The sequence below is a fragment of the Diadema setosum genome, chromosome 6, assembly GCF_964275005.1.
Source record: "Diadema setosum chromosome 6, eeDiaSeto1, whole genome shotgun sequence".
NCBI lineage: Eukaryota > Metazoa > Echinodermata > Echinoidea > Diadematoida > Diadematidae > Diadema > Diadema setosum.
In genome coordinates, this window is record NC_092690.1 from 696,572 (window position 1) to 715,977 (window position 19,406).

Below are 19,406 nucleotides of genomic sequence, written 5' to 3' on the forward strand. Positions count from 1 at the left end.
GGGTTAAGTTTGCCCTATACTGCTCACTACTAGCCCAAGGGTAAACAGGCCAGGAACAATAAGCTTTACTGACAAAAGATCTTATGTTGATGACTACATTAGTCTTTTTTTGGTATTTATCTACAAATAATTAATTTCTTTCTGTTCAATTGTTCTTACGCTTTGAAACAGTCATGCAATCATACAGCTATCCAGGCCAAACAAACCAATATCACAAATCTATCTTGAAGCATTGGACTGTATTTGATTTTCTGCCAGTTCTTTACGTCAAGCAAGTGATGTCATCAACATTACCATTCAGGTTTGAGTTTCTTCAGTTTGTCTCCCTCTACAAATGAAAATTTGTGAAGATCGCAATCTTAACAAATTTTCATTCGTAGAGGGAGACAAACTTTAGAAACTCAAACCTGAGCCTTCACCCCTCTGAATAATATCTTTCTTTCATTAACATTACCATTGTTATCATAAGCATTCCTACATTTACTGTATCATGTCTATATTACTAGATCCTCAGAAGACAGCACACCATTTCTCTGACACTGCCATTTGTTGACCGTTAACTGTGAACTCACCTGTGCATATCGAATGCGGTAATTGGTGATGTCCCGTCCACCATCGTCAATCGGTGCATCCCATGTGAGACGATAGCTGGTACCGGTGGCGGCGTCTGAATCCCTGTTGGACGTGATGATGGGCTTTCCGGGCACAGCTGGTTACCATGGCAACAAGGAGAGAAATGGAGATAATGAAGCCACAAGCAATCAACATGGCAAAAATTAACTGACTGCACCACAGTTAATAGATTTTTTTTTTTGTCTTTACCTTAGTCTTCAACTGTCCTCGCTAAAAAATTTAAGATTACCTTAACACTGAGTAAACTGCAAATACCTAATTAGAACTCAAGAGCATATTTCCACTAAAATACAGTTTTGATGATAAAGACCTGAATAAGATCTAATTTGGGATCAATGTCAGAAGTTGGATTTTTCCAAGCAGAAGCCCTGTCAAATGTGGAATTTATTCTAATGCACACCTTTTTTTTTGTCATTATTTGGATACAAGATCACACACAGTGAATAGATTGCTGCACAACTTGTAGAGATCTGCCCAAAATTTAGAAAGACCATCCAGAATAGGCAATAATGCAATATTTGTGTTAATTTGAACTCCCCTCCAGGTTTCCATTGAACCAATGCCTCCCGAGACATATGCAATGAAATGGATACTGGTTAACACTTGGAGGCTGTGCTCAAATATGCTTCTCAGACCTTTGTAAACAGAACGATTGAAGGGTTGTGTATGGATGTGTGGTATATTGGTCAAAATCATGATGCCATGAAAGGTCTCAAGAGGTAGCCAGATAAAATATTGCAGTGAGGTGGCAAATTTACAATTTTATCTTCTTTCACTTTGTCTTTTGTTTTAAATGACTTACACAGATATATCATTGAGATATATTTCAGTATATATTCAGCAGTGTCTACAATTCTTTTATCAGTTCCCTAATCTTGTACTCTCTGTGCTTGTGAAGAAAGTGAACAGTGAATGATAATATCACTACATTACTCATTACAAGAAATAAAGGCACAAAAACATAAACTACACATTGCACAACTCAAAATTAATGTTTTCACATAATAACGCTGCCTGAAAAAGTCTATCCTTGAAAATTGCTGCTGTTCCTGTCTTTTAATTGTTTATTTTAATGCAAAATATCCCATTTCAGATAATATCAAGCAGTCAAAAATCATCTGAGGAGTCCTAAAATTACCAATTTACTAGATACACAAATCTTACCTCTGGTGCTGGCCATTAGAAACTATCAAGATTCACCAAAAACAGAGAATAAACAACCATCCATTACAGACTGGCCAATTAAACATTCTGGGCGCAAAACACTCATATTATTAGTATTCCATGCAAGGGAAATATTATTATGAGACTGACATTCGTAGACATATTGTATAAATAAGAATATGCATAACAGTGAAAAAAAGGAGAAAATCTGAAGTGATCACTGGATAGAAAAAAAATTTGCTAGAGGGTCTTGCTCAGCATTATATAAATTGTATTACTGTACTGCTGTTACAAAGCTCCTGTACATTAATCAGTGAATTATGATCCCCCCCCCCCCGAAGTCAGTTATACTCATATTATTGAAATGTGCTCATGAATATAATTACTTGGACAAAAAGTGAATAGATAAATTAGAACAGTATTTTCCTTTCTGATTTCATGGTGCATAATGTTATATTTGACAGAAGGTTAGGGTAACCCCCTGCTCTTGGGGCTTGATTATCCATGCATTCATTCTTTGAGAAATTGTAATTTCACTTATATGTAGCAGGTTAAGAGAGCACAATAAACAGAAGTCCTGATATAATTGGGAAAGCATGGTATGAATGTCAGAAAGACATTTCTCTCTTTCTCCCAAAAGGGACAACGTGAAAGCAGCAGTGATATTCTAGGGGCAGTATTCTGTTCTGTTACTGAAAAACACAGGTGATAGGAATCATAGGTCTTAAAAAGGATTTGAGGACTGATTAGGTACAACATAGTGCCTAAAAATGCCGCAAGACATGAAACAGAGAACAATTTGTGACAATTTCTTGAAGATGATGTTTGGTTACAATTTGAGAAATGTGTTTCTTAATGTGAGAAAATGTTGATACTGAGTTCTCACTTTGGGGTATAAGATGTCTCCACTCATATTCTCTATAGGAATACTAAGTCTTCCATACTGGAAAGACAGAGACTGAAATCCAAAGGAAATTTTAAAGGAGTCAAACCTTTATCTGTGTACTATACATTGTAATTTTCTTTGCAAAGGTGTAAACTACAGAAAACAATAATGGGCAGATATAATTATATGCATAAATATTCTTTTTTTTGCAGTTTAGTAATGTGTTGTTTTCATGTTATAGGGATAAACAAGGAGAAAAAGTACAGCTGTAAGAGATACTATCATTCAAAGAATACTGTCATGGCATACTATTTGAAATATATCAGGAGTATTATGTGTTAGTGCGTGCTGTAATAGTCACATCGGCATTTCTTGAGAGTCAATTGATCTGTTGGGATAGTGTCAAACAAACTGTTACGATAGCTAGGAGGCATGCAAGGAATCCAGTGACTCAGAACATATTGCCATGCAAATAGCCATCTATGATACTACATTTAAAACACGACCTTTGAAGGATTTATCAATCATTTGGCACCTGGAGACTTAAATCTGCTTTGTCAAGTTTGTTTTCTTTTGTTTTTACTGAGGGGAGCAGCAAAATTGTTTTAAATGCATGAATTCAGACAAACGTGGACAAATAACTTTTTTTTTAATTGACAAATGCCATTACAATTTATTATGAAAGTAATATACTTTTTGAAATGCTTCATTTTTCAAACTACTATTTACACCTATACAGATTTCCATAAAAAAAGAAAAAGACAATATGTATCGGGGGGGGGGGGGGTATGGACATGGTTCAGTGATATCATACAAGAGGGGCTACCTTGGGCAGTTTTAATGCTGAATGGTTATTTCATGTGGATAGCCTGATAATTACATAATATCTTTGGGATACTTGCTGCCAGTTTACACTTTGTCTACAAAAGAAATTTTAAGAGGTCCCCAAATTTTTCCAACTATAAGTCTAAATTTGAGTGAAGATTGCAGAATAAAGATATAAAGAAATTATGAAAAGAATTCTCAAAAATTTACTTCTTTCATGGAAAGATCACATCCCTTCAATTTGGTTATGACATAATATAACAAGAGTAATGTCATTCCCTCTGTTTTCTAAAAGAGGTGAGTTGATTACTTATTCAGAATGCTACAAAAATGAAGATGTATCAAATTCTCATATTACTTTATGCTGTCGTTTTGAAGAAATGTCACGATCTAAAGTCATCTCATTCCTAGCAGCATCAAATCTTTAAAAATTCATAACTCTAGCAAGACTGCATGGTTTCCTCAATGTATTCTACTAATATTGCTAGATTCACTCAATCCATGTGTAAAACTATCTAGCAGAATAATCCTTTTGTCCATGTGTGTATGTGGCTGTGTGTAAAATGTGTGGTTGATCATTTTGTGCAAACCCAACATTTTATGGACTTAATTATTTCAAGAAAAAAGGGTTGTGCCTATGTAATATTATCCTTACCTGTTCACATACTGAAATTAACTACACCTGTGTATCTCAAACACAATGAAATGTAATAGATGATTCTATTGAATCCTCATTATAATGTGCCATTAAATTAAAAAAAAAAAAGTTTTTGTGGTGAACTGACATCCTTCCTCTATTCTTCCAGTAAAATATATATTAAAAAAACTCAATGAACAGATGAGTGAGTGCCAAGTGGCTTAGCCTCATTGCAAGGCTGCCATGGTAACTTGTGTTAGTATTTTAATAAAATAAAAGGGCAAGATGTTAAGTCTGTATGACATTGAAAAAGAAAGACAAAGGGGTAAGGGGAGGGTGCCTCATCACAGCCAGTTTGTTAAAACTGCGCAGTAATATGCACTGCATCACATTAAACCTACCAGGATCTGTGGCACGAGGAGGCAAATAAAATAAATAAAATGTGGAGAAACAGAAAGAATAAATAAAAAGAACCAGTTCATGCATTCATTGCACAATATAATATGATGCCATCAAATGCTGTTACAAAATACATTCCTTCTAGAATACTGCCACCTCAGGTGAGCTGGTTTTAGTCACAAATTCAAGTACAACTTTATGATATGTGCACTTGCAAAATAAATAATGTATCCCAAGGGAGAAATAAGGTGTTAAATACGCAGGCATTCCCATACACATGATGACAGCCAGGTTTCAATGGGACTTGAAGGAAAATGTTCAAATGCCTTTTAAGAGTAAGGAAGTCAGATTGTGAGCTTGTAATCACTTAGATTGTACCTCCGAATAATCGCTTCACCTCAAACTTTAAACGGATGAGGTTTTGACTGACACACAGCAGCAGCCATAATGCATGCACAACTGTTTTGACATAATCAAGAATTTGAATTTTTATTTAAAATTGAATTTAAATTAGACTTATGAATTTATTTTCACCATGGAATAGTCTTTTAATGCAGGGGTAATTATAAAAAATAGCAAAGTAGTATCTCAATGTAGTATGCTTGCAACTGACAGTCCAAATTATGTAATTTGGTGTTTGGTTAACCCCACATCAACCCAATGACCAAGATTAAACATACTGGCATTTTTGATACCTCCCTACATCTCTACTTCAAGAACATGAGCCTGTTGCTATCCCACATTCCTGCAGAGGAAACACACTTGTAAGCAATTTTCCAGTTCTTGGCAACGTTGCCTGCAAATGCATCAAGACTTTTGATTTCAAAACACGCATTAATCTTGAAACAAAACAAAAAACATAAAATCTCAAATATTCACTTTGCTTATCAAGGCATGTTTACTGTCCTTCAGATAGTCTGTCTCTTGAAAATGTTAGAGTGTTACCACAAAGAAAATGAAGATGATGATAATAATGGTGATTATGATGAAGATGATGATAATGATGATGATAACAATGATGGGAATGATGATGATGATACATGGAATACTGTTCTAAGTTTAACCCTTCACATGCCGGCAACTGTTGGCATACCGGCTCACAAACATTAAAGTGTTAAATTACCGCACATACATGTATGTCTTCACAATTATCACCTACACATATTTTGGTGCCTTCTGTGCTGTGCAGGTTACAGTGACGCGCGTATAAACCTATTGGTAAGAGTATAGCTTAACTACCACACTTTGCATAAATTGCTGATATAGGAGACATCACAATGCTCATGCTCCAGAAAGATGAAAGTCCTACACTCACTTTCCAGATCTCTCAGACTCTTATGAGGTTGGAACACAAAAATTAGCTAGACGATAATTGATACACATTAACATAATTCCACCCTTTGCTTTTCTGAACCATTTTTTTGGAGGTGCCAGGTCTGCTGAGATGAGGTCTGCCATGTAGATTATTTTTTCTTTTTCTTCTTCTTAACCCATTCTTGACGGGAACCTGGTATGCTAGGTTCCAAAACTGTAGAGAAGAGTGATCTGCATGTGTGGCCTGAAATTCAGGTTTATTTGTGGTATGATGACCAGAAAAAACAACAAACAAACAAACAAATGACTTTGATTGAAAGACTAGAGTTTTTCTATCAATATCTGTTTTCTTTTTGTATCAAAACTGTGTGTATTTTTGTTAAATTTACCTTTTCCCAATGTAGCAATGCTCTTGCTTTGTTATGAACCTTGTCCGAAGACGTATGTAGCCATTAAGGATGAGCTCACTATATTTTGACTTTTGCTGACCCAGGTCGGGTGCCCCAGTAGTGTATATTAAAAAAAAAAAAAGAGGTTTCAAGAAAGCCCATCAGTACATGCGCTATTCACATCTCAATTCCGATTAATGTTTTGCATTATTCAATGGCACATGCAGTCGACCATGGAGTGAGGATACAGATTCTGCTTGACTCCTTTCACACAGGTGGATTACCAACCTCTTCATTTTTTTTTTTGATGGGCAAATTTTTGTTTGGGGCATTAAAAGCACTGTGAAAAACAGCAGGAGGAATGAGTTTCTACAGCGTGTGCATGGTTTGGACAAAAATTGACTTGCTTGATGATTAAATCAGTATTACCTGCATTTCATAATTCTTGTAGATCAATATTCATCAATCACAAAGTCAAAAAGTGATCAAAACACTGAAGACCAACACTCATCCAGGGGAAAAAAATCTTTTTGGTGCGCTGCATGTTGACTGCACTCTTCCCCCTTTGCCTCTAAATCCCCCTCCACCCCCCCCCCCCCATGCAGTCACAGCAAACAGACATATGGAAACAGATCATCTATCATACCCCGCATGCACTTGCTCATTCTTAAAATGTGTGAATAGTTGCAAGTCCTGTGGTTAATGCTATAAGGCGAATTAGTATCCGCTGAGTCAAGAGCATGCCATGCTAAGGTCTGCTGAACAACCCACACAGTTACATGCCCAACTGCTTTCAAGTTGCAAAAAGGAAAAAAAAAAAAGCTTGGTTAGTGCGTCATTGATAAAAAGTTGCGACGCGGGCCATTGCACTCACTGCCTGGTATGGGCTGTGTAGTCGGCGCAGGAGTAGCTATTAATAACGGAAGTTACAATTACAGTTTGCCACAAGGATTTAAGAAGATGAGGAGAAGTGAGATAGTGGTATTGCATTCATTGGAATACATAGAAAATGGAAAGAAAAAAATAAATGCGGATGAACGCAATTCAGTTATGCCGATACAATCATGTGAGCATACATGTGACATGAAGTGTTGACACAATGAACAAAAGAATAACCACCAACAAGTAACCCAACAGACATGGAAAATAAGAAATGAAAAATGAATAGGACCACAAAGAAAGTAAGACAGAGACAGAGAAAGATGGGGGAAAACAAAACAAAGAGAAAACTGTTACAAATGCTCACATATTGGGAATCAATCCTATGAAAACTGACATTATTTATCCCCAATAATCATTTAATTCCTGCCTCCAAGAAGACAATGCGAACTTCTGCTTTTAGCTTTAAAAATGTAAGTTATTACACTGCTACCAGCATCTCTTATACTAACTTTGTGTAAAATTAAAGCTAGATAAAAACTGAGTTTGAAAATAACTGCTACAAGTCCAAAATAATGGAAAAAAAAATCAGGAAAAGATTTTGTATGCCATGTCTAATATCTTTCTATACACAATAAGGTTAAAATAATCTGTTAAAGATCAAAGAAGGCCCCAATCATTGTGATTTTGATCAAGGACATCTTAAAGGTAACTGGATGATTTTCAAAACGTTTGGGTGCTCATGAATATTTCATGCATACGAACATAATTTTACACCTTAGCCTGCACATTTTGATTACTTATTAAAAAATCAGGCTTAAGCCCGTTGTGACACTGGATACTGTATAATTCCATTTGCCCCTTTCTCTTACCATTCCTTGCAGATAAAAAAGACATAAAAACAAAGATAATAAATATCTTAATTAATTAATCGAGAAATATATAAACAAATAAATACATAGATAAATGAATAAATTGATAAATAATCAAAAAACATCCTGATGCACAGAGAGAAAAAAATTTTGAAAGTGCAAAATCCTATGATGGTTCAATACTTAAATATTGCAAAAACTAAGCATTTTCAACAGAAATTCCAAATTACAAAAACATGTTTCTCTTTTCAGATATATTGTTTTAATTGCTAAGAAGAAGCAGAAAAAAGGATACCATAATTCTAAACTACTCGTAGGCAGCTCAGTATGTGTCCTTGGAAACAATATCTCATGTGCCCTTTTTTTAACAAAACATTTGAAGAGAAGAAGTATACAGTTCTCAGATTGGCATAGCAATTCATGTGTGATGACCACAGCATGGTACTCATGCATTTACACATACCATTGGTATAGAGATGTGCTTAGAAAGATACCTCTTATATTGTTGATGTGACAAATTTATAGATATCATTCCCACATAACAGATAGTCATTCCACATCACATGACCCCATACTTGGAATGACAATGAAAAGAAACTATTTTTTCGTATACAGAAAATATTGATGTCAAAAACAAAACATTCACCTGAAATCCCCATTCTGCTCATGTGAATAACATTAAAAACATGCATGTCTAGAAATTTCTAGTTTCTCTGGATATCTCCACATCTTGGCTACTCTGCATGCTTCTTCCTTTCTTTTCTTTTCTTTTTTTTTTTTTTTGTCCATTTGGTTTTGTGTGCCCTCAATGTTTGGTCATAACTATTTGACATTTATGGAAATGTGAGAAATTTTGTTCTAGGGAGGAGCTTTCTCAAAATCTTGCTGAGATTTTCCAATATTCTACTTAAATAAAGCTAAAATATTCTTATGGCTAATGTTGACTTCAGCATTGGAGTGGGCTTTCTATGTAATGAGACTTTAGCAAGTAAAAAAATTTAAATACAAAATAAATATGTTTATCCTAAAAAGAGCAAAGGAATGCTGCAGACACAAGATCTTACACTGAGTTTATAGAATTTGATTTGGTGTATTAATCAATTAATTAATTAATTAATTAATTAATTTATTTATTTATTTATTTATTTATTTATCTATTTATTCATTTATTAATTCATTCATCAATTTTTCCATTGATTTATCTGTCATCTATCCATCAATCCATTTTTTTTTTTTTTTTTTTTTTTTGGGGGGGGGGGGGATAACAGGGTCAGCTAGATTTAATCAGTTTGGTTTTTACTTACATTCTGTGTACACAGAAAAGGAACTTGACATTGCCCTTATTGGTACAGGTTTGTATGTCAGTCCAAAGGAAAATCAAGATCCAAAGTCTCTGCCATATTGGAGTTTACTTAAACAATTTGAGTTTTGTCTTCTCAAGTGGAGATCAAACTCTTAGATTCAACCTATTGTCCTTTATTTATTTCAAACCATGCTGTGCTTAATATTAGCAAGTCACATCCAGGCTTGGGCTTTATATAATGCTGGGAGTTTAGTGAGTATTAATCTCATATTCAACATTGATTCATCATACAAACTACTTCAATTTATGTAAGTATTATCTGGTATCAAGTTCATTCAAGGCTGCAAACTGTCATTTCAGATTTGTGAGTATGTAAATAATGCAAGAGGGTGGGTGGGGCAGTGTAAGGTGTCAGTACACTGGTAGAGAAGGGCCACTACCACAAAAAAACAACAAAACTGGATTTTTCCAACACCTTAGTAAAACCCCTCAAAAATAAGAATGTTCAACCTTATTCCTGAATTCAGTCATTTGTAATTTTTATCACTGAGAGTCTATCTGACGAGATAAATACAATGAACAATGTCATAGATTTAAAAAGAACAGTAAATAGGGAAACAATTGATTTTAGATACACACACACACAAAAAAAATAATATAAAAAAATACTCACTCTCAGTTGGTGTTGTGACTGGGTAGGGGTCGGAATAAGCACCTGTTCCTCGATCATTAATAGCAGCAACCTCAATGAGGTACTGGGTATTACTTGATAGACCATCCAGAAGGACAACAGTTACTACAAGGAAGATGAGGCAAATTGACAACATCATTCCCACAGGGCAAGAAAAAGTTGGACTGCACAGACTCCGGCCACTTAATGTTTCATATTATCTACATTTTTTTTTTTCAATTATTTAGCAGATGATAGATAAACAATTGAGGTATCTTACAACAGTCACAAACAATTTCAAACTACCTCATTTTATTGACAAAGAATTTTCTACAGAAATCACATAAAATCTCCTTAGGGTGAAGAAAATCACTGCTTTTATGAATATAAAAAGCAATGATATCATATCTAGATTATTCATTAAGCGACAATCTGGTTCATTTCATAATGTGACTCAAACAATATCACATGGAGATAGGCAAGACCAACATAACGAGGAAGCCTCACAATATTCTGAAGAAATCTCACCTGGCATCATCAGAATAATTCAGCAATCCTCAAAAACCACAACAGAAAGAGAAAAGAAACAAATGCTTTAGGAATCTCTTCATGACAATGCCTACCAAAAAAGCTAAAAGTATGACTATCTAAAGACTCACCATTGTCATAATACCGTATATCCTCCTGGCCCCCGCTGCTGTACTTCACAGCGTACTGGAAGATTTCAAACCCACCATCATCCTCTGGGTAGTCAAATGTTAGCCGCACCACTGAAGCCCTGGTATCAATGACCCTCACATTCCTTGGCTCCGTGGGAACAGCTGGAAGGAGAAGAAATATGTTTCTATTTATTAAATTCTGCCTATTAAATTTCTATCCCCAATATTTGTAATTTGACCATGCTTGGGTATAATCTGGAAGAAAGGGTACACACAAGATTTAGTACTTTAATAATAGGCCTAATGAGATACATCGCATTCAGGCGAGTAACAGCATAAGCTTACAGACATTAAGTATACATGAAAGTGAACTAACAGCTATTAAAGGAAAGTATCCCTCAGTCACATCCTCTCCCAAATAGCTCTTCTTGCAATGGGAATCTTATCATGACGTGAAAAAATAATCAGATGCACACTTCAGAGGAAAGACTAAAGTGTGCCAAAGCCTTGAAAAAGACTGATCCTAAATAAGTACACTACGTCATCAGAGAGTAATGAAGTCACGCACACTTGACAGAAAAAGAAAAAGTGTGCTATTACCTTGAGAAAGAGTACTGTATGGCAATATGAACTATGACTACACAATGTTCTCATGAATAAGTGTGAACAGAGCCACTTAGCCACAAATCTTACTATTGACAGAAGTGTTAAAGGCAGGAAAGATGAACCTACTTTGACAGAAATACAGACGTAAGTTCTATTTGCAGAAAAACAAAACAAAATAGTTAATGATATGCACCCCTTGTAATTTCCATCTATTTCTTTCCTTCCAATAGGTGCTAGGTCATGACAACAGTGGTAAATGTATGCTGATTGCTTTTTCTTCTGTTCATGAAATTTGCCCTTCACTGCAACCCTGTCACTGCTCAATCAAAATAATATGAAGAAGAATGAGAAATAAAAGTAAATACTGTTCATTCATGCAGCATCTAACCTTAGTAGATGTCAATGTAAGTGAATTTCAATGAGAAGATTTCTTTATATTTGAACAAAAGCAGTGCCCATCATTTCTGAGGATAGAATGTGGCATTTCAGATTTTTCATTTGTATTATGAACAAAGGCTCTCTATTTGCTTGTGTTTTCTGCTTTCTGTATTCTGGCAGTTTGCACATCTCATCTCTTGCTCTTTGTTGACACAAGTTTTCACCATTTAAAGGGTGTGAACAGTTCTGGTCGAGGTGAGAATTTAGCTTTTAACGTTTTGCAAGATATTCAGAAACCACTCTATGAGATGTCAAAGAGCATGCAATTCTAAGGGGTATCAAAAGTTTATTTGATGAAAATCGGTTTTGAAATGGCTGAGATATCCAAAAACAGAGTGAAACAAAGAGATCCTAATAAAAGGTGTGGCCTGTCACCTTTTATAATTACCGTGTCACTTTTTTGAATATCTCAGTCATTTGAAAACCAATTTTCATCAGATAAACATTGAATCCTTCTTAAAATTACCTGTTCTTTCATATTTCATAAGAGGTTTCTCATTCTCACTTAGGAATGTTCAAAACATGAATCCCCACCTCAACCAGTACTGTACAGTCCCTTGAAGCTTTTACCAAGCCAAAAACTGGATGGTGAGCTTCCTACTTACTTCCTTCAATGAGATCGATGCGAAAGTTTGTATCTCCCCTGCTGTTTGTGGCTTTACACATATAGGCTCCAAAGTCTGATTCAGCTGGATCAATCTGTAAGGTAAAAGGTCACAGATAAATGTGCATGTAAAAAAAGGTCATGGATAAGTGTGCATACAATTCAGAGCTACATTGATGTAATGCTGCAATACAACCCCCCCCCCCACGCATAAAAAAAAAAAAAAAAAAAAAGAGGGAAAGAAATATACCATGAGGACTGTTGAAAAAATATGTCACTTCATCATCGTGAATGGTTACTGTATCATTTTCACAGGAAATTTTTCTTGGCTTAAAATGGTCTTTATATCATATGTGACGCATCTTCACGAAAAACCACAGAATGTCGGGAAAATATTTTTTTAGTTTTTCAGCAGCTGCAAATTTGTCAAGTACTACAATTCAAATTGATACATAATTCACCCTACTTCATAACAAGTGCAATAATTTTTTTAAAGAATGAAAAGTTAGGAAACTGTAAAGGTTATATTGCCAAAGTTGGCTTTACGCGCATTTTTCTTCCTTGTATGATCTGCGACATTATATGAGTAACCTGATGATGCACCACATATCAAGTCACCAGCATTGATATTCATGCAAGCATCAAACAAGAATGTCAACTAAAATTGCTGTGGCTGATGTCTGAGGAAAGATTTGTTACCATGACAAAAGATGTTCCAGGGGCGGTTCCCTTCAGGAAGGTGATGCGGTCGGTCTCATTGAGGGTGTAACCGAGACGAGTCCACCTGATAGAAGGGATGGGGTAACCATTCACAACACACGTCATGTTGACAGGGTTACCCGGCCAGGACAAGACACGTGATCTGGTCTCGGACGTGTCGATAAACGGCTCACCTGAATCATTGATGAGAAGGGCCAGGAATTAGTTTTCCAACATTCCTGTCCCTTTCACGCATACTCAAAGTTAACAGTTTTCACAGAGTTATTGTTGCAAACTTTAATATTTGAGTGTGGACAAAACATAAATTATCTTGTGCTGTCTACATCATTGAGCAGTTCAGAGTTTTAAAGTGCTTCATTTGCAGCCAAATGCTTCTATTTGGCCAGGAATGGATGGCAAAAATAAAACTTTTTGTGCAATGTGACCCCAAACTTGATAACTCTAGTGTGGGAATGGGCCTAATGAGACAGCAAAAAAATAAGCCAGTTCGGAGTTAGCTCATGGGCACATTGGTACGAATGACCTTTCTTTTTTCTCAGTTGGTTAGGGGCACTTCACTCGTTTTCATACACCTGACATAATGCATATAAGTTTTACGTAACAATTTATGGGATTCATCAATCCTGTTCAAACAAAGAATAAACTTGTGAAGACCAGATGAGCAGAATGATCTATCAATTACACTTGAGAAAGCATCCATTTCATTATTTTGCATTGGATGTATTGACAATCTCTTTTTATTGATATTGCCAAATACCACTTTTGCTGTCAGGTGGATGTGCTGGCAAGCGGCATTTTTAAGGATTACATGAATAATCATTACATCACAGATGCTTATCCGAGTGAATTTAAAAACCAACATGCATGTTGGTCCGAATGACCTTGTTTCTGCTCATGCGCAAAGTGGAACTCTGAACTGGCTTATTGGATGGCAAAAGCACATTCCTCTGCTTTGGTATGACATCCCCCATCAACATGAATCTACAAGATGATGTCATCAACACACAACTCTTGTATCCATTCTGTATGTCAAAAATCTAATATTGCATTTGTAATAACACCTTCTTTTTTAACTTAATCCAGAATATTAACAGTTGCCAAAAGATTTGTGAGTAAATCAGTGAGAGAATTTAGCACCTCATATAGATTTGACTTTTGATTACAACAAGTCAATGCACAGTGACTGTGACTGAATATCCATGCTATGTCAAACAATATAATCATGAAAATTTATCACAATCAAACCTACATGCTTGGTAACTTTTCAGTTCTGATTGGTTGAATGTATTTTGGGGGTCAGAGGTCAAAATGAAAAATGAATGGTTTCTCTTTATGGAAATCAAAAGAATTTTGGTTTCAGATTCATAGGAAATAAGAGAGAAAAGAGAAAGTGATGACTTACTTTCAACAGAGAGGAAATGGGTGACTTGGACATTGCCTGCAGGGCTGACCGCATAGCAGATCCAACCCCCACTGTGGTCATAGTGGGTGGGGTCCAGTGTGAGGGTCAAGACTCGCCCCTCGTCACTGCTGGCCACACTAACCCTTGAGTCCAGGGGCTGGTTAGAAAGTGGGACAAAAGTTTGCAAAGTAGAATTCACATATATTAATACAAACAATTTTCAAACCTTTTGCTTCAGTCTAACATAATAGATAGCTTGTTGCAAATTGTGCATCATTCTGCATCCTGCTGATTCTGTTACGTCCTTTCTTGAGATATATTCCTATCAAACTTTTCATCTAACTCTCTACAGGCATCTTTTGATGCACAGACTAAGAAAAAGTTTGTTACTACATACAATCCTCACAAAATTGGAAATACACAGTTTATTAGTGTCATTCCACACTATATTAAGGATAAATTTCATAGATATGAAAAATGAAAAATAAAAGAAGAAGTTCTGTCAAAATCAGACAAAAAAGAAAAGAGGCAAATATCACCTATATTCTCCAGATAGTAATAATGGTTGCACCAAGACAAAAATGTACATGGGAAGAAGTGTTAATTCATCACCTCAAAATTCTCCCAGGATGCATTGTTAAAAACAAATCATCAAAAGTTTTTAACCAACAAGAACTCCTTTCCCCCTTGAAGTCACTGTTGCTAGGTTATCTGAAGAATACAAGAGTTTGCCATGACAGACATAACTCATTCCTACCGATTCTATATCCATTTGGTGGAGGTTTGGGTATTTCTTTGTTGTTGTTATCATGCGATCAATATTTGTAGAGCTTGGTCAGGTAATGATGTCATCACCTCCTCCATAGAACATGTTTCACTTCCTCCTAGTATCACTGCTCTATGACAACATGTTTTACACTTCTACAACTTTCTTAATTTAGGTTCAAGTTTGATAGATACTTCTACCTTGTTTATTAGTCTAATTTAATTGGGTCTGGATGGGAGTATATCACATAGTATGACAGATCTGGGATATCCTGTAGTTGATGATGAAGCGATGCAGTCATTCCTTAGAACTTTGTTGAATGTCCAATTGCTAAATGAATTAAATGCCAATAATGTATAACATACGATGAAACAATTTTCTCCCCTTTAAAATGATAAGTACTATTTTACAAATGTGTGATTTCTTGCTTGAAAGAAGTTGTTTTGAGAGGTGCTACTTTGATGGACCTCAAATGGAAAAGTGGTTGGCCACCAGAATATCAACACCCCTCCTCCCATGATACAGGCACAATCCCTAGTAAGTAAACCTATTCCCATATAACCCATCAAACATCATCACCCCCCCCCCCCCCCAATGATACAGGCAGGGTCTCCCAGCACTCACCCACTGGCCGTCGGTAGGGAGTGCATCCTCATCCCTCACGCCTCCTCTCCTCCACGTCAGAGTAGCCGATGCCTCTGTACGAGTGATGGAGCACTGCATGGAGAAGGTGGTTGCCTCGGCGATGGTCTGGTTGTTCTGGGGATTCAGTGTTGGTTTCACCAGCACCTCTAGTCGGATGGACTTCTCTATGGATGTGTCGGTGGAGTTAATGGCATCGTTGGAGGCGATGCAGGTGTAGACCTCATCATCGTCGGGGGTCAGGTTGTTGACGGTGAGGTCACCGGTGTCTGTGAGCAGGTACTTGGTGCCATCGTCAACGATTTCTCCCATGCCACTCTTGAGCCATGTATAGGTGGGTTCGGGTGTGCCTGAGGCGTGGCAGTAGATGGTGATACTGTCTCCCTCGATGCCCTGCTGGTTCTGGGGCTCAGCTGTCCACTCAGGAGGAACTATAAACAAGGTGCAGAAGAAAATATAAGAAATTCAGACCACTTCTTATTCCACTAACAGTGATCTGTTTTGAACTTAGACTTCATGCAAATTGCAAAGGCAACTGCAAACAGAGAAAGCATTCCACATCACAAACAGATAGAGCACCATTTCTTATACTACAACCTACTTAACAAAACACAATAATCATCATATTTTTGGTTAAAAGCCACCTTTCACCATTCTGTTTCTGTTTTGTTTTGTTTGTGTTTACTCTACTCTTTTTAATTACAATAAATTTGAAAGTAGAAAAGTTTTATGCTGAAAGAAAGAAGGTTCTATGTCTCATACTAAAACCAAAGACTTTAAAACACCATTGTTTTCCAATTTTTGCCACAATCTGATGAGTGCTATACTAAATGAGTGTGTTCTGTTATTGGCCTTCTTCTCCATACTGAAGGCAGCTGGAACTGAGAACTCTTTACCTTGCACAAGAACCTCAATGGTAGCCTGGTTGGTAGCACCTGTCGCTGTGACTGTTGCCTGGCAACGGTACGAGCCGGTATCCGTGGTGACCACATCCGACACGACAAGGACTGCAACCTCTGCATGCTCCCAGCCGGGCCTCGGTGCCTGTGGTGGGTCGGCCACAGGAATGGTTGACGTTCTGGCCTGGTATCTCGCTGTGAGAAATCACAGAGACAATCAATGAATTTAAGAGGATTAATGAAAAATTTCAAAATCTCCACTACTTTTTAACATCTAAAATTAGAAGTCATGCGTTATTGTTTTTGGTTTCTTTGTTTTTCATTGGTCTTGTTTTTAGTTGAGTTTCATTGACATATTTTGTTATCATAACAAACATACTACATTTTCACACATGTACAATTGGCTTCTGTCTGGCAGTGCATTTGATTTTATTCGAATTCACTTATTCATTAATTGTGTGTGGCACTCAAAATCCACATAAACCTGAGAAATTCTACACCAGACTAAAGAAAATCATTCCAAAAACTGCAAAAAAAAATAATTTCCCCACATGAGACTATGACCATAGTTTACAGAAAAATGTTTTTTCAGACAATACAAAAAGGTTAAAAACTGACAAGGTTGATCCTTTTCACCTATTTTTTTTTTTTTAGTCCCAACATAAAAAAGGTACATATACATGTATACATTTAAAGGTCATACTTACATCCCTCAGCAGCAGTGTTGATGTAGTTATCATTGAAGTACCAGATCACTGCAGGGAAAGGGTTGGCGTTGACGGTGCACTGTACGGTAGATTCCGTATTCACCAATAATCTCTGGCTGGACTCGGCAGCCATGTTTGGGAAGGTAGGAGGAACTAGGAGATGGGAAAAGGAGAGAGAGAGAGAGAGAGAGAGAGCGTGGCCTCTTATATAAGTTTTCCATTTATTTTGCCATCCAATGCTATAACAACTCTACTATGCACACTCATATTGTGCACTGAATGCAGCAGGAACCATGACAGAAACTTGCTTTTATCTTGGGATTATTATCACACATCATAAAACACCAAGTCTGCCTTATTGGAGCTTACCAATTTCTCACCATTACCATGCACCAACATTTTAAAAAAAAAGTTTGTCTTGAACGGAAAATACAAACAATCAATGCCAACTTTAAGTTTAGGTCACTAAACTCTCCTGTAATTCCTTGATAAACATTGACTACAAGTCTTTTATTCTATCCATGTTTTTTCAGGCATACAACAAATCTCATAAAGCAGCAAAAATGCTTCCTAAACTGGTGTCCTATTAACTATTGAGACCCCGTTTACAGTGCAGGGCTGGGCCGAGCCCGGGCTGAGTCCAGGCTGAGCCCGGGCCGAGCCCGGCATCATTTGTGGTACTCAGTCCCGCAATCCTGTTCGTTTGCAGTGGAGGGCTTGTCCCAGGCTTTTATTTCAAACCTTTTAATATTTTGTCGTAGTGGCGCTCTGCTTGTAAACAAACGATTATTATTGGGAGTGCGCCCATCGCAATTTGGTACCGCACTTCGCCCAGTTTGCGTTTACAGTGAGAAAAGGCCAGGCCGAGCCCGAGCCTGGGCTGAGCCCGGGCCGAGACTAACTCCAGAGCTCGGCCAATTGCCCTGCTTTTTTTGGTACCCCATTTGGCCTTTTGAGTGTTTACAGTGAAAGGAAGGCTGGGCTGAGCTTGGGCTGAGCCTGCCCTTTCACTCAATGTTAACGGGGTCTAAGTCATGGGTGACATAATATATGAAATCAATTGGACAACAGCAAGTGGGGAAAGGCAAAGGGGGCTGGAGTGGGGCATGGGAGGGGGAATGTGTCACCCCAGAGCAGGAACCTACTGGTGACAATGACGGTTCTCCGTAGATAGGCGCCGCTGGCATAACAAGTGTAGTTGCCATCCTCAGATAACTCCACGTTGCTAAACTGGAGCATGGTTGCCTTATTGGGTCCACTCATTGTCTGTGTGGTGGATACTCGGCTGTTGGCACCTGCAAAGTGAAACATGAGAGAGAAGTGTCATTTATCGATAGCCTTTGTGAGTGAGTATAGAAGACCTCACAGCTTTCACTCTTGAACCTTACGGATCAAGTCCCTGACAGAAGAAACAACTTCTCTAGGCAGGGCATTTTATCTATTGTCGGGTGACAATGCAAAAAGGGTGTAAAGTTGCCTTGAACACAATGGCTTTGGTGGCAACTTAATGCCCTTATCATTCACCAATGACGTACATAACAATGAAATTGCTATCATTTGTGAGATTTTTCCCCTTCTTATTGAAATCAACGTAAACGTAACATGGGTTTGAATTTTTTAAACAGCAAAAGAAGCACAAAAATGTAATTTCTTATTACAATCATCCTTGTAACCTGTGGAGTATGAATGCTGCTATACATGTAGGTCAGCCCTTACCGGTGGACGATGAAGGCACGGCATTGTCGTTCTGGTCCCTCCATACTGGAAAAGCTGCCACTGATGCATCTGAATCTATGCATGTGTAAGTGAAGCTGTCCCCGACATTTAGCACCATCTGTGCAAACGGTGGTGATGTTGACAAGGCTGCAACTGCATGAATCAAGGAGAAAAGGAAGGGTATGCAACAAATAATGGTTAGATTTAGATTGTCCACTGCAGAGCGCAGAAAAGCATACTCTCTGCAACAGCGCTCTTTCATGCAACATTTCCAAT

The 19,406-nt window shown here is 37.2% G+C and overlaps 1 protein-coding gene across 1 annotated transcript in view; it reads right to left on the reverse strand.

Moving 5' to 3' along the window:
* LOC140229881 (neural cell adhesion molecule 2-like) overlaps positions 1-19,406 on the reverse strand; it is a 143,190-nt gene that overhangs the window by 20,617 nt on the left and 103,167 nt on the right. The window contains exons 2-13 of the mRNA XM_072310087.1: positions 19,131-19,283; positions 18,560-18,709; positions 17,415-17,567; positions 16,705-16,902; positions 15,791-16,239; positions 14,401-14,557; positions 12,978-13,171; positions 12,280-12,373; positions 10,631-10,792; positions 9,975-10,097; positions 7,122-7,157; positions 573-709 (exon numbers count right to left, since the gene is read on the reverse strand). Of these exons, the coding sequence (XP_072166188.1) occupies positions 573-709; positions 7,122-7,157; positions 9,975-10,097; positions 10,631-10,792; positions 12,280-12,373; positions 12,978-13,171; positions 14,401-14,557; positions 15,791-16,239; positions 16,705-16,902; positions 17,415-17,567; positions 18,560-18,709; positions 19,131-19,283 (2,006 nt within the window). The remainder of the gene's footprint in view (positions 1-572; positions 710-7,121; positions 7,158-9,974; positions 10,098-10,630; positions 10,793-12,279; positions 12,374-12,977; positions 13,172-14,400; positions 14,558-15,790; positions 16,240-16,704; positions 16,903-17,414; positions 17,568-18,559; positions 18,710-19,130; positions 19,284-19,406) is intronic.